This window comes from Canis lupus, chromosome 33 (genome assembly GCF_048164855.1).
Source record: "Canis lupus baileyi chromosome 33, mCanLup2.hap1, whole genome shotgun sequence".
NCBI classification, from domain to species: Eukaryota; Metazoa; Chordata; class Mammalia; order Carnivora; family Canidae; genus Canis; species Canis lupus.
In genome coordinates, this window is record NC_132870.1 from 6,017,176 (window position 1) to 6,040,212 (window position 23,037).

The 23,037-nt window shown below is 38.1% G+C and overlaps 1 protein-coding gene across 20 annotated transcripts in view; it reads right to left on the reverse strand.

Annotated features, from left to right (window-relative positions):
* RASGEF1B (RasGEF domain family member 1B) overlaps positions 1-23,037 on the reverse strand; it is a 545,064-nt gene that overhangs the window by 417,489 nt on the left and 104,538 nt on the right. For 15 of the 20 annotated variants that reach the window (XM_072809891.1, XM_072809893.1, XM_072809892.1 and 12 more), the window contains one exon: positions 14,888-14,935. The exons of the other annotated variants lie outside the window; for them this stretch is intronic. In XM_072809891.1, coding sequence (XP_072665992.1) covers positions 14,888-14,935 — 48 coding nt within the window. The remainder of the gene's footprint in view (positions 1-14,887; positions 14,936-23,037) is intronic. 20 annotated transcript variants of the gene reach the window in all.

Consider the following 23,037-nt stretch of genomic DNA (forward strand, 5'->3'; position numbering starts at 1 on the left):
GGACAAGCATCCTGAAAAGCTTGGAGTATAGTTTGGAAACTTCTCTATATACATACAAGTATAATAAATGATAACTAATGAGTAAAAAATTGTAAACTTTCAATCCTTTGAAGTATAATCCATTGAAATTTAAACTTTTGTGAAAATAAAGGATGCTAAAAACAAGAATATTTTTTTCAATCTTTAAATTTGAAGTTTTTACTCTCTGAGTCTGTTTTCCCACCCATAGGAGACATGATATAAATGACAAAATATATCTAAAGTGCTTATCACAGTGTCTGCATATTAAAATTTAAAAATAGGTGATAGATAAAAGATAAATAAGTTCAAGGAACAATGAAAACCCAAGCGAAGGACCTACCCATGATAGTGGAGGACAAAGAAGCTGCTTGGAAATGATGGGATCAAATTTTGAAGGATCCTTAAGCATCGGTCAAACCTAGAGACTACAGGTTGACCTTCAGGTTGAAGGAAAAGCATGTTCCTCAAACAAGAATGTTAACAGCTGCCAGTCTTAAAATTTGGTCACTATATTAATTTCCTTTCACTGTTGTAAGAAATCATCACAAACTTAGTGGCTTAAAACAATACATATTTATTATCTGACAATTTCAGAGGTCAGAAGTCTGAAGTGGGCCATCAACTCTATGTTCCTTCTGAAGACAAGGAAAACAGCAAAAGAATAGCAAGAAAGATGAAGACACAATAACAAAGGGACCCCCCACCTCCAATGCTACCAATAGCGGTGGGGAGGGATAGTATTGAGGGACCAGGCATAGACCCCTTTGTCCTTGGGCACAGGAAAAAAAACTCATTATTTAAAACAGCAACAAGCATATAAAAGAGACAACACAAACTCTGTCAAGTAATGGAGGAGCTGCAAGAAAGCTCTCTAGGTCCAAGGGAGAATGACATGGTTTACGTTCCTACTCTGACTTAAAAGCCTAGACTGAAGGGGTGTGTGGGTGGCTCAGTCAGTTAAGCATCTGACTATTTTACCTCAGGTAATGATCTCAGGGTTGTGGGATAGAGCCCTGCTTCAGACTGTGTACTCAGCAAAGAGTCTGCTTCTCTCCCTCTCTCCCTCTGTGCCCCCACCCCCCACATAGGCTGTCATGTACTTGCATTCGTGCATGCTCTCTCTCTCTCAGATAGATAGATAGATAGATAGATAGATAGATAGATAGATAGATAGATACCTTAAAAAAAAAAAAAAGAAGCCTAAACCAGAGCAGGGTCCAGACACCATAGCAGGCAGGTCTAGTCCTCTCAGTGAGCTTACAACTTCATTTACAAGCCTACATCAGCCCTAGTCCTGCGGAGGCACAGAAAAAAGCCACAGTTTAAAAGGGCCAAGGAACTGCAGGAACACTCTCTCCCCATCTACCTCAAAAGCCCAGACTGGACAGGGTCTGGCCATTATAAGGGGTGCATTCAGATGCCATAATTGCAGGGTCCTGAGGCTATATCTGGTGGGTCAGATTGTCATAGAAAGTTTGTAACCTCAGCAAGCCCAGTGTCCACCAGCCATCCTATGGTGCCGGGGCACAGAAACAAGTCATGGTTCCATGGGATTTTTTTGTGTTTTAATTTTTACTTTTCATTCTTTTTTTTTCTTCTTTTTGGTTTTGTTCTTTTATTTCTTGTTCTCTTCTTTCTTTTCTTCTTTTATTATCTTTTTACTTTTATTACTTTTTTCTTCATTCTCCCTGTAAAAAGCCACAGTTTAAAATAGTAACTAACATATATAGCCACAGCTCCAGGCAGCCAGCAAGTCATCAAACAACCACAGTCTGCATAGGGGCCACCATACATGAGACCATTCCTTCAACTTGAGAAGCTGCAACTTTATGGAATATTACTCAACCATTAGCAGTTGCATAACGTACAGAAACAAACACAGAAAATCAAGCAAAATAAGGAGACAGAACACTATGAACCAAAAGAAAGAAGACAAAAACCTCAGTAAAAGAATGAAATGAAACAGAGATAAGTTATATGCGGGATAAAGAATTTAAGGTAATGACCATATGAACAGAAATTTCACAGAGGAAGACATACACATGGCCAATAAGCACATGAGAAAATGCTCCGTGTCACTTGCCATCAGGGAAATACAAATCAAAACCACAATGAGATACCACCTCACACCAGTGAGAATGGAGCAAATTAACAAGACAGGAAACAACAAATGTTGGAGAGGATGTGGAGAAAGGGGAACCCTCTTGCACTGTTGGTGGGAATGTGAACTGGTACAGCCACTCTGGAAAACTCCGTGGAGGTTCCTCAAAGAGTTAAAAATAGACCTGCCCTAGACCCATCAATTGCACTGCTGGGGATTTACCCCAAAGATATAGATGCAGTGACATGCCAGAACACCTGTACCCCAATGTTCATAGCAGCAATGTCCACAATAGCCAGACTGTGGAAGGAGCCTTGGTGTCCATCAAAAGATGAATGAATAAAGAAGATGTGGTCTATATATATCTATATATATATATAGATGTGGTTATATATATATATATATAGATAGATACAGATATAGATATAGATATAGATATAGATATAGATATAGATATACACACACACACACACACACACAATGGAATATTACTCAACCATTAGAAACGACAAAGACCCACCGTTTGCTTCGATGTGGATGGAACTGGAGGGTATTATGCTGAGTGAAGTAAGTCAATCAGAGAAGGACAAACATTATATGGTCTCATTCATTTGGGGAATATAAAAAATAGTGAAAGGGAATAAAGGGGAAAGGAGAGAAAACGAGTGGGAAATATCAGAGAGGGTGACAGAACATGAGAGACTCCTAACTCTGGAAAACAAACAATGGGTAGTGGAAAGGGAGGTGGGCAGGGGGTTGAGGTGACTGGGTGACAGGCACTTGATGGGATGGGCACTGGGTGATATACTATATGTTGGCAAATTGAACTCCAATAAAAAAAAATTTTAAATTAAAAATAAAATAAATAAAATAAAATAAAATAAAATAAAATAAAATAAATGACCATAGAGATTCTCACTGGGTTGGAGAAAAGAATGAAAGAACTCAGTGAGAGCTTCAATGAAGAGATAGAAAAAAAAAATTTTGTAATGAATCAGAGTTGAAAAATACAATAACTAAAATAAAAAACAACACTAGAGGGAATCAGCAATAGATTCAAGGTTGCAGAAGAGCATATCAGTGATCTGGAAGACACAGTAATGGAAGGTACACAAGCTGAACAGCAAAAAGAGAAAAGAATTTTTTAAAATGAAGATAGATTAAGAGACCTCTTGGACAACATCAAGCAAACATTCACTTTATAGGGGTCCCAGAAGAAGAAGAAGAGAGAGAGAGAAATGTGTAGAAAACTTATTTGAAGAAAAATAACTAAAAACTTCCTTAACCTAAGGAGGAAAAACCTAGACATCCAAATCCAAGAAGCACAAAAAGTTCCAAACAGGATAAACCCAAGGAAGTACACCATGGCACATAAGAATTAAAATGTCCAAGATTAAGATAGAGAAAATCTTAAAAGCAGCAAAAGACAAAAAGTTATAGAAGGGAAAACCTATAAGGCTATCAGCTGAGTTTTCAGGAGAAACTTTGCAAGCTAGAAGAGAGTGGCATGATATACTCAAAGTGCTGAAAGGGAAAATCTACAACCAAAGATACTCAGCAAGGTTATCATTCAGATTCAAAGGAGAGTTAAAGTTCCCCACACAAACAAAAGATAAAGAAGTTTATCACCACTAAATCAGCATTACGAGAATGTTAAAGGGATTTCTTTATGTGGAAAAGAAATGGTCATATTTAAACATATGAAAACTATGAATAAAAAGATGTAAAATATGACAATATATACATAAAATGTGGAGAAGGGAGTAAAAAAGGAAGAGAATGATAAAAAGAAAAAGAAGGTTTCTTTCCTTTTTTTTTTTAAAAAATGTGTTTAAACTTAAATGACCACCAAATTAATATGGACTACTATTTCCTTAGGATGTTATATATGTACCTCATGGTAACCACAAAACTAGATCCACAAAAAATAAAAAGAAAGAAAATCAACCAAAACACTAAAGATACTCAACAATCACAAAAGAGAGAGAGAGAGAGAGAACAAGAGAAGACGAAAGGTACAAAGAACTAAAAAACAACCAAAAATAAATTTTTTAAATGGCAATAAGTACATCTCTATCAATAATTACTTTGATTGCAAATGGCCTGACTGTTCCCAATCAAAAAACATACAACAGTAAAATGGATTAAAAATAAGATCCACCTGTATGCTGCCTACAAAATACTCACCTCAAACTAAAGACACAATCAGACACAAAGTGAAGGGACAGAAAACCATTCACCATGCAAATGGAAATTGAAAAGAAAAAAAAAAAAAAGCCAGGGTAGAAAAACTTATATCAGACGAAAATATACTTTAAAACAAAGGCTGTGGGTTGCCTGGGTGGCTCAGTCAGTTAAGTGTCTGCCTTTGGCTCAGGTCATGATTCCCAGGATCCTGGGATCGAGCTCCATATCAGGATCCCTGCTCAGTGGGAGCCTGCTTCTCCTTCTCTCTCTTCTTCTCCCCCTGCTTGTGCACACATTCTCTCTGTGTCAAATAAATAAAATCTTTAAAAATAAGACAAAAAGAAAATATAAAACCAAGGCTCTCACAAGAGACAAAAATAGAGCATTACATAATGATAAAGGTATCGATCCAACAAGAGGATATAATAATTGTAAATATCTATGCAGTGAACACTGCAGTAACTAAATACATAAAGCAAATATTAATAGACATAAAGAGAGAAATTGATGGTAATACAATAATAGTAAAAGTAGAGTAACACTCTACTTACATCAATGGATAGATCACCCAGACAGAAAGTCAATAAGGAAAATGTCTTTGAATGACCCATTAGACCAGATGGATATAATAGATATATACAGAATATTCTATCCAAAACAATAGAATACACATTCTTTCCAAGTGCACATGGAAAATTCTCCAGAAGAGATCACATATTAGGCTATAAAATAAGCCTCAATAAGTTTCAGAAAATTGAAATCATACCATGCATCTTTTCTGAACACAATGGTACTAAACTAGAAATTAGTCACAGGAACAAAATTAGGAAAAACACAAACACATGGAGACTAAACTACAATGAGATATCACCTCACATCTGTTAGAATGACTAAAATCAAAACCTTAAGGAACAAAAAGTATTGGCAAGAATGTGAAGAAAAGGGAACCCTTGTGCACTGTTGGTAGGAATGCAACTGAGACAAAGCAAAAGCAGTTCTAAGAGGGATGTGTAGAAATACAGGCCTACCTCAAGAAGCAAGAAAAAACTCAGCTAAACCATCTAACCTTATGCCTACAGGAACTTGAAAAAGAAGAACAAACAAAACCTAAGGTGAGTAGAAGAAATGAAATAATAAAGATCAGAGCATAAATAAATGACATAGAGGCAAAAAAATGTTTTAATTTAAAAAAAATAAATAAAACCAAAAGCTAGTACTTGAAAGACAAAAGAAAAAAAAAATACTAGCAAACCCTTAGCCAGACTCAAGAAAAAAATAGAAAGGATCCAATACATAAAATCAGAAATGAGAGAAGAGAAGGAACACTAACTGATAGCACAAAAATACAAAGGACTGTAATATAATATGATGAAAAATCAATAACAAACTAGACAACCTAGAAGAAATAGATAAATTCCTAGAAACATATAATCTTCCAAAAGTTAACCAGGAATGAATAGAAAGTCTGAACAGACTGATAACAAGTAACAAAATTGAATTGATAATCAAAAATTTACCAAAAAGTAAAATTCCAGGACCAGATGAATCCACAAGGAATTCTACAAGACAGTTAAAGAAGAGTTAATACCTATTCTCCTCAAACTATTTCAAAAAAATGGAAGAGGAAGATAAGCATCCAAATACATTCTATGAGGTCAGAATACCCTGATATGAAAACCAGACAGATGCCACAAAAAAGAAAACTACAGGCCAATATCTCTGAAGAATAGATGCAAAATCCTCAACAAAATATTAGAAAGGAACAAGGGCAGTAATTTCTCTGACATCAGTCATAGCGCATTTTTCTAGATATGTCTCCTGAGAAAAGGAAAACAAAAGCAAAAATAAATTAATTGAGACTATATTAAAATAAAAAGCATTTGCACAGCAAAGGAAACCACCAACAAAACACAAAAGCAACCTACTGCATGGGAGAAGATATATGCAAATGATATATCCAATAAGGGGTTAATCTCCAAAATAAATAGAATTTATACAACTCAACACCAAAAAGACAACCTGATTTAAAAATGGGCAGAGGAAAAGAAATGGGTGGAGGATGTGAAAAGACCTCTTCCCAAAGAAACACAAAGATGGCCATCAGACACATGAAAAGATGCTCAGCACCACTAATCAAGGAAATGCAAATCAAAACTACAATGAGATATCACCTCACATCTGTCAGAATGACTAAAATCAAAACCTTAAGAAACAAAAAGTATTGGCAAGAATGTGAAGAAAAGGGAACCCTTGTGCACTGTTGGTAGGAATGCAAACTGGTGCAGCCCCTGTGGAAAACAGTATGGAGGTTCATTAAAAATAGAAATACCACATGATCAATAATTCTACTATTGGGTTACTTTTGGGTGACAAGAGAAAATGACAACACGAACTCAGGAAGATATAGGCACCGCTATGTTTGTTGCAGTATTATTTATAATAGTCAAGGCATGGAAGCAACCTAAGTATGTCCATCAATAGATGAATGGATAAGGAAGATGTGATATATATGCACACATACTGCATATACGCATACAATGGAATATTACTCAGCCATAAAAAGGATGAGATTGTACCATTTGTAACAATATGGATGGACCTAGAGGATATAATGCTAAATGAAATAAGTTGAACTAAGGAAGACAAATAATATATGATTCCACTCATTAATGGAATCTTTTAAAAATGAATAAACAAACAAAAAGCAGAATCAGAACTATAAATACAAAGAAAAAACTGATGGTTGCCAGAGGGGAAGGAAGTAGAGGTTGGGCAAAATTCATTCCAGTTTTGGAATGAATAGGTCACAGGAATAAAAAGCAGAACACAAGGAATACAGTCAGCGATACTGCAAGAGCAATGTTTAGGTGGTAGCTAAACTTGTGGTGAGTGTAGTATGATGTATAAACTCAAATCACTAAGTTGTACACCTGAAACTAAATGTAACATTGTCAACTATGCTCAAATTTTTAAAAAATCAAATAGATGAAACAAAACATACTGAGCTGTAAATACCCAATCTCTGCATAGAGAATTGTCTTTGTTTTTGTTTGTTTGTTTTAAATATTTTATTTAAAAAAATAAAATAAAATAAAAATTTTATTTATTTATTCATGAGAGACACAGAGAGAGGCAGGAGACATAGGCAGAGGGAGAAGCAGGCTCCTCATAGGGAGCCTGATGTGGGGCTCAAGCCCTTGAACTGGGATCACACCCTGAGCTAAAGGCAGATGCTCAACTGCTGAGCCACCCAGGTGTCCTGAGAATTGTCTTTGTTATAAGAAAAGAGGAAAAAGAAATACATTTTCATTTTCTCCTTCTGAAATACTATCTAGAGTATTTCTGGACCATGGGAGATTTTGATTTATGCAAATCAAAATATTTTCTTTGTTTAGTTAACCAAACCTGTGTATACAAAATCAAAGTTTTTCTTCAGAACATTCTTGACACAAGGTTATCCAAGAGCAATTCTGAGTTGAAGTGCCATGAATTTTTCAGAGCTCATATTCCCTTCAATTAAGAGAAAAAACTGCATTGCATTTGGATTGCTTTATGGACCCTTTGTGACATTTCCCCGTATAGCTTCACCTAGTCTCCTCCTACTTCCAGGTTTAAGGTCACTGGCCCTCCCTCGTAGAGAGATTGTCATTCTGAAACACTGGGTTGAATTCAGGCTAGGGAGCCCTTTAGAGGACCAGCTTGAAGAGATCTACTGAAATTCAGAGAACCACAGGGGAATTGGGCAGTGACCGTATTTAATATTTAACAAGGACAGCTGTACTTGGAGGAGCACTATTATTTCTCATTTTGCTCCAGAAATATATGGAAGATGCTTTGAGCAATCCAGCTCAGGCCTCATCTCTCATACCATTTATACAGATACATTTGCTCTGTGATAAAATGGATTCTTAAAACTGTTGGCATAAACTGTTTTGAGTTAGAGATACTAGGCTGTAACTTCAGCAAGTCTGAGCATGTATTCTATATTTGGAATGTCTCAGGATATTGGAAAATTAAGGGAGAGAAGACAGGAATGAAGGAGCCTTGGCCTGAGCCATGGGGCACTGGGACCTGGAGGGCCTACAAGGTTTGGTTTGAGTGCTGTCCACCAAGGCAAGGGGGGAAAAAGGAATAAGATGAAAAGTGAAATGACTCCAGTACCCATTTAATCAATGCCATCACATTAAAAATCCATGACACTCTTTCAGAGCCTCAGCCTAAGGCTCCTATTTTCCAAATACTATTCAATATAACACAAGTTCAAGAGGAGGAGGCAGAGAAAGCACTGAACAGACAGTCCCCTGGAGCTCATGGCAATAGAATTTGACCTACATTGTTGAAATGCCCAGTTTGTCTTTCCAGGTCTCTTAAGGACACAATTCACAAATGAGATAACTGTAAATGTTATCAGGGTGTCTGACACAAAGCCATTGATCCTTTGAACAATATTCATCTGAAAAACTTCCCTCTTTCTAGAAAAGTAAAATAGCATTTTTAAAAGCCAAAACATAGAAATGCTAATTCAGGTGTCTTTTATTTTTGTTTTTACTTTTCTGGAAAAAAAAAAATTATAGGCTCTTCCTTGAATCCCCATTGTTGTGAGTCTATAGAGATGATCTCCATCTTTTTTAAATTCATCTTGCTTGCTCTGTCATTTTTTATTTGGGCTGCATCTTCCAGAAAGCCACTGGGTATCTTTCATAGGCCATGAAAAGATAACACGGATAAAAGATATTATGGACTCTACTTCAAGGAGTCTGATTTGCTTTCCATCTCCTGTCAGGACCTTCAAGGGGAATTGCCACTACCAGAAAGCAGTGACTTTTAATTTCCCCTTAAGCTAGATTCAGTGTTCAGAGCCTCACAGCTATGTAAAAGGCCCAAATGACTCTCTCTGATGCCAGTGGAAACACATGAACAGACAGAATTTTAACTCTGGGGTGCTCATCTTCCAGTTTTTACTACTTAACTTGCCCAAATCTAGTTATTTTATTAAAAACTTCTTTGCACGTACATAGTGTTTTTCTCTTTCCTGACTCTTCCAAGTGGGGCATAGATCATTCTCAGGGACTTAGGAAGCTTCATGCAGGAAATACACAGCCAAGACAGGAAGGACACTTTAGAAAACACACAAGTTGAAGCAGAAACTTGAAGACTATCGAGTAAAGGCTGTGAGTCATCTTGGGGAAGAAATGAAAAAAAAAAAATTGATCCAGCAATCACACTAGTTGGTATTTACCCAAATGAATGCAAGCAAGACATATGTTCATGAAAAAACCTGCCCATGAATGTTCGTAGCAGCTTTATTCGTAATTGCCAAGCCTTGCAAGCAACCAAGTGTCCTCCAATAGGTGAATGGATAGACAAACTGTGGTACAATCCGGACAATGGACTACTGCTGATCAGCGCTAAAATGAAATAAGCTGTCAAGCCATGGAAGAATATTAAATGCATATTATAAAGTGAAATAAGCCAGTCTGAAAAGGCTACATATTGTATGATCTCAACACTGGGACGTTCTGGAAAGGGCAAAACAGTGAAGCCCACAAAGATCAGTGGCTGCCAAAGTGGGAGTGGAGACTAGTACAGGGAAAGCACAGAGGACTTTTAGGACAGCGAAACTGTTCTGTATAACACTACAATGGCAGATATGTGTCACACACACTTTTTGAAACCCACAGAATGTAGGACACCAAGAGTGAACACTAATGTAAACTATGGACTTCGGAGGATAATGAAGCGTCAGCATAGGTTCATAGATTGTAACAAATGTACCACTCTGGTGCAGGATGCTGATAGTGGGGGAGGCTTTCATGGGGGGCGAGAATTGAACGGAGGGTGCAGAAGGGCAAAAGAACACTGCTGATGGAGCATAAAGATAGAATTAGAAAATGAAGATAATACCGCCGGAAATGTTCAAGAGCCTTTTTTAGTCTTTGGCAGGAAAAACTAAAAGCTACTTCTCCAGGGACCCGAGACTTAACACTGAGCTCCATTATTGTCCATAACATGGTTTGCTCAGGTATAAATGGGGTATGGGGTGTTTTTTCAATGCACTTATCAATAGTTAGGAAGCACTCAGATACTAGGAGCCACAGAGAAGGGAGTAGAAGAAAGGTACAAATATTGACAAAACACAACTTTTATTTAGAGGACAGCATGGGAAAAAAGTGACATTATATTCATAAATAAGGAGGTTTTCAGGGAATGGAGTGGGAGGAAGGACATGATCATGGGCTGGGTCGCCAAATGCCAACCTTGGTGCTCCAAGTTAGAGCACTGATTCCCTACCCACTAGATACATTCATGACTCTAGATCATCTTATCAGTTAACATTCCTCCAGAATCGATCTTACCGGTAAACGATGTAATTTTTGGAGCAAGGATAAGATCTTGCAACCAACCCAAAATTGTTCCCTGCTGGCTAATGCCAGAAATCCCACCCCTTCGACCCCATTTCTTTAGCTCCATCACCTATTAACATGCAAATACTCATAGGACAGATTAGACTTTAAGCCATATAATTCGAGTATCACTGTGAATTTATTTATCAGATCTGAAAAGATGGTTTCAAGAGAAGAAAGGATATACGATGATGTAGTAAACTCAAAATCTCTGAACACCAGAGAAATGTTTGGGCAGGAGACAGAATATTTAAAACACTCTGTTACCTGTGGTCTTTGGCAGTTTAATTTTCTGGCTGATTAAAATCGAATGAAAACAGTGCAACCACTGAATGTTTGCAAAGCAACCAGAACATTGATTGTATGCTATTTTTACTAGTAATATTATTATTAATTTTGAAAAGATTCTCAAGAAGTAGAAGGTAAGTTTTGTCAAAAGAAGACAAAAGAGCCTTCTATTTATTTCAGCCTTGCTCGCTCAAGTTCTACATTGGGGTAATAGAGTATTTATTAGCCAAATGAAAGGCTACCATGCTAGACTCCAGGTCAGCTTTCCCTTGAAGTTCTACCAAAGCTCATATATAAAGCCCTTCCTGGGGCACCTAGGTGGCCCAGGGCATGATCCCGGGGTCCTGGGATCAAGTCCCACATCAGGCTCTCTGCATGGAGCCTGCTTCTCCCTCTGCCTGTGTCTCTGCCTCTCTCTGTGTCCCTCATGAATAAATAAATAAAATCTTAAAAAAAAGAGAGAGAGAGAGAGAGAGAGAGAGAGAGAGAGAGAGAGAATGAAGAGTGAGAATGAGCATCTCGACTGATGCATCACATGTCCCCCCAAATTGGAAGAAAAGCTATAGGGCAGGGTCTGTTTGCCTGTTTATATCACTCCTCGATGCCACTCCTGAGTAATGTCTAGTGCAATTAAGTACCCAATGAATAATTGTTGTGTTAAAAAATGAATAAATAAATTCAATGATTTCCCCCACCTCTTAGAACCTGAAGTGAAAGGCAAATTCAGTATTCTGATGCACCCCTAATAAATTCTGATTTTAAGGACATCATCAATAAAGCCTCCATTGATCAAGCTCCAGCATTAAATCCTCTCTACTTTTTACTTTCTGATATAAACACTTAAATATGCTAAGCTGGAGAGATAATCAATTAAATAAACAACCCACTGGAGATGGGATCACCACAAGGCAAGAGCAATACTTTCAAAACTGCACACAGAGTCACTGAGGCAAATGAGGTTCCTATATTCAAAACAAGAGAAATGCCATATTTAGCAAGACCTAGTATTTATTAAAAACCTACTATGTACCAGGCAATATAATAAGCACATAATTTATGTTATTTAATCTTTAGAACAGCCCCAGAAGTTGGGAATTATCATTCTCATTTTGCAGATTTTTTTTTCCTTTTAAAGATTTTATTTATTTATTTGAGAGAGAGCGCACAAGAATGGGGAGAGGCGGAGGGAGAGGGAGAAGCAGACTCTCCGCTGAGCAGGGAGCCAGACATGGGGCTCGATCCCAGGACCCCAGGATCATGACCCGAGCCAAAGGCAGCTGTCCAACCAACTGAGCTACTCAGGTGCCCCTCATTTTGCAGATTTTAAAAGTAAGACTTGAAGTACTTTTGCCCATGGTCACTTGTTCAAGAATTTAAAAGCATAAACTTTGGAGCCAGATTGACTAGGTTTAATTTCTGACTCTGCCTCACCTAGGTGGGTGTCTTTGTATATTTGGGTGGCTCTCCTGGTTCTGGAGGCTAGAAGCCTGACATCAGGGTGCCAACATAGTCAGGTGAGTGCCACATACAACTCACTGTCCTTCTGTGGTGGAAGGGGCTAAGGAAGCTCTGTGGGGTCTCTCTTTTTTTTTTAAGATTTTATTTATTTATTCATAAGAGACGCCGAATGAGGCAGAGACACAGGTAGAGGGAGAAGCAGACTCCGCACAGGGACTGATGCAGGACTCGATGCCAGGATCCCGGGATCATGACCTGAGCTGAAGGCAGACACTCTACCACTGAGACACTCAGGTGCTCCTGTCGGGTCTCCTTCATAAGAGCATTACTCCTATTCATAAAGGCAGAGCCCTCATGACCCAAGCACCTCCCAAAGGTCCCACCTCCTAATCCCATCACCTATAAGAGGATTTGAATTTGAGGGGACACAAATATTTAGGCCAGAGCACTGGGCAAACAGAGCTTAATGCACCTGTGCCTCAGTTTCCTGATCTACAAAAGGGAGCTAATAATTGCACCAGTTGCTAAATATTATCTCTCATCTCCATACCTGTCTTTCTGGAACCTGCTTTGTGATCTAGGCCTGGGACTCTGAGAGACACATTCCGGCATAGTCAGCTGGCTTCTTGTTAACTGTGCTAATGGCAAACACGAGAAGGGCTACAGAGCTGGAGGAACAAGAAGGAACTTTGCTCCTCCACCTCACAGCGTGCTGGTCCTCACTCTCTCCTCAGAGGTCTGAATTTCAAGTCTGTAGGGCCCTTCCCCTAAGTATCTAAGAAGTTTTCATAATCCCATCCCCTTGATCCCTCAGCCCTGGGGGTGAGACTTGCTTCCTGGTAATTGCCACCCCCACCCATATGCTTCTGTCTCTTTCCATTACCTAGCAGGCTTTTTAACCAGTTAACAGTTCTTCGTATTAAATTGTCTCTGTTCAAATTATTGATGTAATTTCATTGTGCCAACAGACCCTGGGGATACAGGAACACCTAGGATTCTAGAGAGTATTAACTGTACCTGGAGCAACATTTGCTCTACTGGTGTTAGCTGTTAGTGGCTGGTAAGTATTGAAGCTAGGCTGGGACCCTAGTCTGCTCAGCTTCTTCCTAAGCAACATGACGTTCCTCTAATGAAAATAGCTCCTATGTACTTAGGAGCTGGGCTTTGAGCTTTCACAGATGTTACCTCTTTTAATCTCCTTAAGCACCTCTTAGATGCTTTGCATTCTTGAAGTGTTTTTTCCTCTAACAATTGACATCAAGAAAGGTATTCTGAGTTAATACACCCATTATCCTAAAAGGTTAGGCAAGTACTCCAACAGGTTCAAACATCGACATTAGAATAATAATTTTTTAACATGAGCTTCTCCAAATTCTAATAAACCTATTTATATCATTGCCCTATGTATCACCAGGAATTAACATAATTTAAATATATGTAAATTGTTGCTTGTCTGTGTCTGTGTCTGGGGATTAAGATTTTGGAATTTCAAATTTTTCTGTTGTTTTTTATATCTAAAGGACCAATGAAATAATATAGGATTTGAAAAATGAAGTGCCTATTTTGTGCTAGGCATTAGGATAGAAGTGTTGTCACAAGTGTTACCTCATCTCATTTTATTTTTTTTTAAAGATGTATTCCTTTATTCATTTATGATAGACAAAGAGAGAGAGAGAGAGAGAGGCAGAGACACAGGAGGAGGGAGAAGCAGGCTCCATGCCGCAACCGGACGTGGGACTCGATCCCCATCCCGGGACTCCAGGTTCACGCCCTGGGCCAAAGGCAGGGGCTAAACCGCTGAGCCACCCAGAGATCCCCGCCTCATCTCATTTTATCCTTAAAATATACTACCATTCTAGGAACAATCATCTTCTTTGTACAAATATGTCCAAGGTCACATAGCTAGTAAAGTAACAGAACCAAGAATTGAAACCAATTCTTTCTAACTCAGAGCTCATGTTTTAGCCAATTCACCACAGGTCGTAGGTGAAGGTCATTCTCCATAGCAGATCCTGAGAAAATAAAATTTAGTGAACATAGGAACTGAGATAGAAACAAATTCCTTCACTGTGAAGGGCTTAAAAAATAAAAGAACTGAATCTGTGCATTATCTTCTGACCTTGCTTTCAGAATTGCTTATAAGCCATGGGAAATTCTCAGCTTCTGTCATTGGGTTTCCAGAATATCTCTCATTCTACTTCATTTCAGGGATTTCTACTCCCATTTCAGTTTTGCTATTGTAGAAGCAAAATAAGTGGAAGTCCCAAAATACCTTGTTTCTGGGAGCATCCCTACCTTCCAAAATAAGTCATTTTCTTTGCAAAAAAATCAAAGCATCCGCCAAAACAATGATATTGAAAAAAACATAAAAGCATCCGCCAAAAGAATGATATTTTAAAGGAACAGTGCAGAGAGGAAGAAAACATACCTTTTGCTTCGTGCTTGATTTCAGGCCAACTCGGGAGTGACTTTTGGACTAGAGGAAAAATGAGAAAGAAATCTATGAAAGACACAGGATAACAGGAGGACTTATTTTGAAGTCATTTCTTCTAGAAGGTATAAGTTTTGAGTTAAAACCCTTTCCCATCTCGTTCCTTCACAGCCTCTAGAAATCTAAGAATGGAAGCAGCATAGACACCAATGTTAAATTTTACATACTGAACAGAAGACTGTTGAAGTCCTAGAGCTGAGAATGGAAAGATGCACCTACACTTTGTCAATGCCTTGCTCCTAGTTACTGATTCAGCATGTTTCTGAGAGGACACCGCAGAAACCACAAACTGCAGCAAAGGAGAAAATACCTCCAGCTGTAATAAGACAAAAGGGGAGAAATGAATAAAAGAAGTGGTCTGAAAGAAAGACTAGAAGAGGGGAACAAATGCTCTGCTTTACAGAAAAGACAAAATAGGAGCAGAATGAGGGGAAAAGTACATTTATGGCAAGATTTTTAAGTCCATCTCTAAAGGGCAGAATTTAACCTCTGCTAATTTAAATAAATCTTCATTCAATTGAAACAAAGCTCTCAAAAACATTAGTTTTTATAGAAGGCTTTTTGTTTCCAGTTTGTTCATGATTATCTAGCCTTATTTGGAATTAGAAAGGTAAAATGGGCATTTCTCTATGCATAAGAATAGTTTGGCATAGAATACCAATATGATTTTTCTCCCAATGAGAAAAAAGTGAAAGTCAATGTTTAGCATTCAGATAGTGAATATATTTGGCTCTAAGTGTACTATGAATCAAAGTTAACTCTAAACCAATTACCACAACATAGTTAGAAACATGTCTAATTGAGTAGTCCTCAAACTATTGCATCTCAGGATCCCTTTACACTCTTAAAAATTACTGGGGCTCCCAAAGAGCCTTTATTTATTGGGTACAGCATGGGTATTCACTATATTGGAAATTGGAACTGAGAAATTTTTAATATGTATTTATCAATTCATTTTAAAATAGTAATGATAAACACATTACATGTTTAATAAATAAAATACATTTATGTATTTTATGTTTATCCCTAAACACAAAAAAATTAGTCAGAAAACGGCATGTTTTTATATTTTTGCAAATCTCTAATGTTTAGTTTAAATAGAAGATAGCTAGATACTCATATTTGCTTCTGCATTTAATCTACTCTGGTATATTTTTTATTGAAGTAAATAAAAAAAACTCAGCCTCACTCAGATATGTGGCTAAAAAGGAAAGAGCATTTGTAATAATCGTTTCAGATAATTGTGAATATTCTTCTCTGATAATATGCCAAAACGTGACAATTATAGTTCCTTAAAGGTTGCAATGAGAATCTGAAATCAAATAACGAGCTACTACATAAAAATTTGTTGGTCTATCTTGCCCTTTGAATAGATCTTTCACTCACAAGTGATTTTGCAGCATCATGCACTGGTCATCCGGAAAATAATGGTTCCATGAGTTATGCATATTTCCCAAATATTGACACCTTTCATGACATAATATGGAAAAAAATAACATTTGTTAATCACCAACCTCACTAGAAAAATCCTCAAATGTTGGTAAGCTATCAAGCTCACAGTAACAGATATAAGCTTTCCAAAATTCCAATTTTCACTTGAAAGCTTAAATTCTATCACGAGCAACAAACACTGTCAGTCATTTTTCACAAAGTGACAGGTTCACTTCATTCATTTTTGTGAACATGTCTGCCAGCTACATGAGTCTGAATAACCATGGTTCATCTATCACTCGTTCTTTGAAGTTAAAATGGTATTTCACGGGGAAAAAAAAAAAAAAAAAAAAAAAGAGGCTAGTTTGGTTCACAGTTCAATCCTGTAAGTGCTTCTCCTCAAAATCATCATTGAAAGTTTATATGCGGCAGAAGTGCTTTTATACATCCCTCCCATTTTGTCACCTATATCACTAAAAAAAAAAGGTACACTCAAAGGTTGAGATCTAGCAAACCTAATCATTTTTAGCACTTCAACAAGGGTATTTTTAAGTGAGACTGGCATTTTATGTCCTTCATTGCAAATGCACAGTGGTGAAATTATATAATGACTATGAGTACAGCTTGGTGCCACTGCCTTAATCCATGCTGAAGCACCAACAGTTTTAGCCACCACTGCTCTTGCACAATCAGTGCAGATATTATCCAGTTTAAAAAAAAAAAAAAGGAAAGATCATCTTAGTACTACTTATAAAGAGATTTTTGGCTTCTCAGATTTCCTTTGAAAACCACCATTCTTAGTCATTAAAGCAGTTGAGTCAATAATAATTAGACTCTCCTACACTCAAAGAAATGGAGCTAAGGAGGAGCACAGCAAGTTGTCATTGTCCTTCCTGCTGCCTTAAAAGAGAGAAACAAAGAGACCAATCAGGAATAAGTTTCCATCCGATGGACAGAAGCCAGAATGGGGAGGGAACGTGATCGTAAATCTGCAGTGTTCATCTTGCACTTATTTACATAGTGTTTTGAGATTCATCTAGACTACTGTGGGCTGAATTGCTTCCCCCCAAATTCATATGTTGATATCCTAACTCTCAGTGCCTTAGAAGTGACTATTTGGAGATGGGACTTTAAAGAGGTAAATCAGATAAAATGAGGTTCAGTGAATGGGACCTAATCCTATATGACTGACTGACTTATAAGAAGAAGCGATTAAAACACAGATAAAGCTCCGAACAGAGAAACCATGTAAAGATAAGAAAGATGACTATCCGCAAGACAAGGACAGTGATCTCACCAGAAACTAGCCCTGCTAACACCTTGATCTTGAACTCCTAGCCTCCAGAACTGTGAGAAAATGAATTCCTATTCTTTGAGCCACCCTATCTATGGTATTTTATCATGGCAACCCCAACAAACTAATATTACATAAACTCTGACAAATCCACCTCGAAGAAGTCAAGAATCTAAAATACGGAGCAAAACCAAATCCTGAATCAAAAGGGACCATTGACATCATATTCATTGTCAACCACATACATCCTAAGGCAGAATGTCTGCATCAGTGGTTCTCAAACTTCAGAGTTCATAAAGACCATTTTGGGGGCTTTTAACCATGCAATTTGCCAAACCCCAACTCCAGAAATTTCAACTCATAAAGTCTGGGTGGCCCCCAGGATTGTGCATGTTAATGAGCACCCCAAGGAATTCAATATATGGTACACAAGCTATAATTTGAGGACGACTTGCCTGCCAAGGACAGCAGTAACTTGGTATGAGAAGTAAGAAAATACAGAAACTGGCATGAATTCTCTTTCATTTTATCTTTGAAGAATCCAAATACATGAATCTCTTTTTCCTTTCCCTTTTAAATGCCTGGTGTTAAAATTCTTAATTTGATTGAACCAGTGGGTGGGCAAGGATAATGGAAACAGGCTGAATGTTGTCGGTAAATTACTCAAACTAATCCAAAAGAGGTTCCCCAACCTCTCCAATTTAAAAATATGAGCAAACAAATTCTGTTTGTTTATATTTTTAGAAGTTTATAAATTGGGTTTTAATATCATATTCAATGCAATACATCTCCATGGATATAGCCTTTGTACTCAACTCACTCATGAGAGTAAAACTGAGTTAAAAGACAAAGACTTCCATTTATAAAGGGAATTAAAAGTTGTGATGGTTAATTTTATGTGTCAATTTGACAGGGCTAAGAGCTACCCAGATAGTTGGTAAAATATTTCTAGAAGAGAGTAGCATTTCATTCAGTTGACTGAATAAAGAGATCCACCCTCACCAAATGGAGGGGAGGGGGTGCATTTTCCAATTCCTTGCATGTCCAAATAAAACAGAAAGGAGAGGGATCCCTGGGTGGCGCAGCGGTTTAGCGCCTGCCTTTGGTCCAGGGCGCGATCCTGGAGACCCGGGATCGAGTCCCACGTTGGGCTCCCAGTGCATGGAGCCTGCTTCTCCCTCTGCCTATGTCTCTGCCTCTCTCTCTCTCTCTCTCTCTCTGTGTGTGTGTGTGTGACTATCATAAATAAATAAAAAATAAAAAAAAACAGAAAGGAGAAGGAAGGACAAATTATCTCTCTTTCTTTGAGCTGAAATATCCATCTTTTCCTATCCTCAGACACTGGAGCCATGGTCCTGAGACCTTTGGACTCCACGACTTACACCAGTGGTCTCCTAATTCTCAAACCTTCAAACTCCAACTGAATCATATCACCAACTTTCCAGCTTGCAGACAGCAGATTGTTGGATTCTGAAACTGAATGAGCCAATTCCTTTAATAAATCAATCTCTCTCTCTATCTCTCCCTGTCTCTCTCTGTCTCTCTCTCCAAGTGTGTGTGTGTGTGTGTATCTTATTGGTTCTATTTCTCTGGAGAACTCTAAGACAAAAGCTCATCCAATTCCAGAGAAATAACATTTTCATTTGACATTAAATCAGTTCTTGGATCTCCCCTGGTAAATGTCTTATCTAGACAGAATTGTGGTCAGCCTAGTAAAAAAATCACCCGCATAAATATTATTCTATATATTCAGTCCTCCATTCACAAACTTGTAGCATTCTAAAATTTCTTTCATTAGTTAGGTATTAAGGATTTTTTTTTTTTGGTATTAAGGATTTTGAACTTATTTTCCCCATAGAAATAATTTTATAGGCTACAACACAAAGGCCAATTAATGTTGAATATAACTAAGATGCTATACAATTTCAATAAAAAATAGTATACTATCACAATAGTAAAAATTACACAAGAAAAATAAAATCAGCTAAGAAACCATTTTGTTTTAACAGTATCTTGAAAAATTGTATGAATACAAAAGCATATTTAATTTGAAGAGGATGGGGACTAAGGTAGAAATCCTGTAATTCTGAAGAGGCCTTGTTAGAAATTTTAAGATATGGTATTCACTGCTAATATATTGGATGGCCCTCACCCTCCCCACCCAAGCAGATAGTTTCACTTTTCTTAATTTAACTACATCCACCAGTATTACTCTGATCTTCAGAAGCTATGAATAGGGTCACTCAGGATTAATAAGTGGGTGGTGAAGAGTGCAGAACAAAGTAGGGTGTCAGGCAGCTCCCTGTGGCAGGACACAGTGTGCCCAGGCCAGCCTCCGCTAGAGACTATTGCTTATTGCCTGTGTCCCAACTTGAAAAATATAGAAATGGGGGGAGATAATGAAAAGAAGGAAAAGACTTGTTTTTCTCAAACACCTGAGTAAAAATTAGAAAGAATACAGCAAGAAAGAAAAATAAAGAAGAAACTAAAATAAAAATAATAACAAACAGCAACAAGCCACATTTTTGAGCACTTACAATGTGTCCCCACCCTAATGTCCAACTTATGTTGTTTTACATGATATTCATAACATGGCTAAGAAATAAGCATAATTGTATTATTATTCCAATTTTATAGATCAGAAGATTGAGGCATAGAAAACAAAGTCATACTTCTGATAGAACTAAGACTTGAACCTGTCTGTATGAGTCATGATCTTAAACACTGTACCATTTATATGAGAAAATTGCCCAAGGAAGAATTAGCAGAGTTCACCCAGAGCAATGAAAATCACAAGATACACAGAAATTGTATTGCATGAATAATTACTTCAAGAGGAAGAAAGGATGTCATTGAAAAGAGGTGGTAGATCAGAAGTTTACCCAAATCATCCTTGAGCTGGCATCAGTGGCCAAGGACCTTGCTAAGATGGTTCTTTTGAGCCAGCAAATGGCAAGAAGGGAAGGAAAGGAGGGTAGCTTTGTGGTGAGGCAAGTTGGGGAAGGGTTATTATGTAACTGGCACCACAAAATACAAGACATATTCACAAATTAGATGTGCCTAACTTGGGGACCTCCTGCATGGTATTTTATTGTAAACTTCAAGTTCACTTAAATGAAAAGAGCCTACCTAATAAGGCTAACCCTTCACCCTCACATACATATCCATACACAAAAAAGGGTGCAAGAGCAGAAAAAAGCTTTGTAAAAGAAATCCAGGATTTTCTTCTACAATCAAATCATACCAGCCTATCTGGAATTGTGACCTTAACTCGGATAAGTCAATGTTAATTAAAACAGTGTGTTCCATAAAATTACTGCAAAGTTGAAAACAGCAAGGGGTGAATGTGACTTTATATATTCCAGACCTACTTAGGAAAATGAGCACTCTGACATCTAAGTTTGTGGTTGTGACTGAGTACATTGCATGCAGGACTTTAATGGAAACCAAAAGGGAATTTAAGTGACCTTTCCTAGCAAATACGACCCATTTTCCCTGCCCAGATTGGAAAGGGGGCTCCAGGATACGATTCCTGTGTTACCTCTAGCAGAATTAAGAAATGTCTCCATTTGCTCTACCAACATTAAGAATTCAATTTAAACCCCAGGATGAAAATGACAAGGGAGCACTCTTAAATATGGACTCTGGTCTGAGTTCCCTTAATTGAAGCTGCAGGGTAACTTAATGGGATCATCCTGCAAATGGGGTGCTTAGCAACCCAATAACTCATGGGAATATTTGCCTGATCTCTTAAGCAGGCTGTACTCAGAAGTGTCCCCCTATGTTCAGAAGCTGGAGCAAGGGACACCTCTGAGCTGATGTGACGTTAAGAAAGTCTACTTCATGTCCTTGTCTGTGCTTGCTTTCCAGAACAACACAAGAAGTGGCTGAAATGGAAAGGTTCCAGAAATAAGAATGTCTGCCACTTATGATTTGTCTGGTGATAATGGTGCAGTTAAGACAGCACAGTCTGGAAAGGAGGTAATTCCCTGACCTTTGGGTTGTTTTTATTCAACCATACTTGGAAGAAATCACAAAGACAGTTTAAATCAAAGGGCCTAGGACATTCTGAACTGCGACTCTTCCATTAAGTGGGGCCACCACTTCCTTGACTGAAGGTGAGGGAAAGTATCTGACTCTCCAACATAAATTTAAGGAGTCCTTCCTGTTTAGAGGAGTATCTATGAATGACTGGGACAAAATTCCTCTGTGGACACTGAGCTGCTGCTCTGATTTTATTCTCTTTCCACACAGTGGGTAATTTGACAGCTGTGGGCCCAATCCTGCCCAAACAGGATGTTCTAATCTGGGAGCAGTGGCAGGTCAGCATCAGTTGCTGTGGACATCTGCTGTTACTGTTTGCCCTTCTTTCTGCTAATAGTGTCATAACCCCATTTCAATCAGGCTCAGGGAGGCAAGACGGAGCACCCTGAAGAGGGCTTAACGAAGGGATGTTGTACGGACGGAGCTGTAGACAGGATTAGGGGAAACCAGTAAGGGATGGGGACTCACTCCAAACTAACAACAGTAGCAAGTGATTATCACCACTGGACCAATGGAGCTAAGAGAAGGATTTTGCACGATCAGTGAGAGCTGCAGACATCAGAGAGGGCTGTGCTGGGCATTAGCACAGACTGTTTAGCCCTTCACCCTCCATCACCTGCTGCCACTGATCATTGACCAAATTCAAATGGAAACCAGAGCACAAGGGAGTGAGGGTCTGTAGAAATCAGCTTCCCAGTGAAGAGCAGTTAGATGTAGAAAGTGGATCTGGAGGGACTGTGAGACACCTCCAACACCAGCACTTCAGTCTTTTGTTAGGAAGCATCACCTCCCATTCCTTTCTCTCTGTAATTAGTAAGCATGTTACAGGGACACTATGTATATATCCATTCTTTATAGTCATCAATTATCAGCTTGTGTCACTTTGAACTCATGGTTCCCTGAGTTTATTCAATAGGCATTAACCTGTTAGTATCATTGTTTATTTTGAATCTCAAATTGTCCCATCTGTGGCCAGGGGGAGCCCTTTATACAGCTCATGCGTCCTTCTGACATATTCCTCTCATTCTTTAGCCCTTCCTGGCTTTCATGCACAAAATGTTCCAGGTTCATCTTGTGACTTCCTAGCCCCAGCCCCTCAAGCATCCATTTCTCCAGGGATCCCTGGCTTCTTCTAGTAAAGAATGGTATCTGGAAACATAGGTAGGTAGGTGGATACTGATATAAATATAAATATAAATATACACACATATATATATACACACACACATACACATACATACCACTACTGCATATACATACACGTTTATGTTTATATTTATTTCTACATCTATCTATCTATACCTACCTAGAGAAGGAG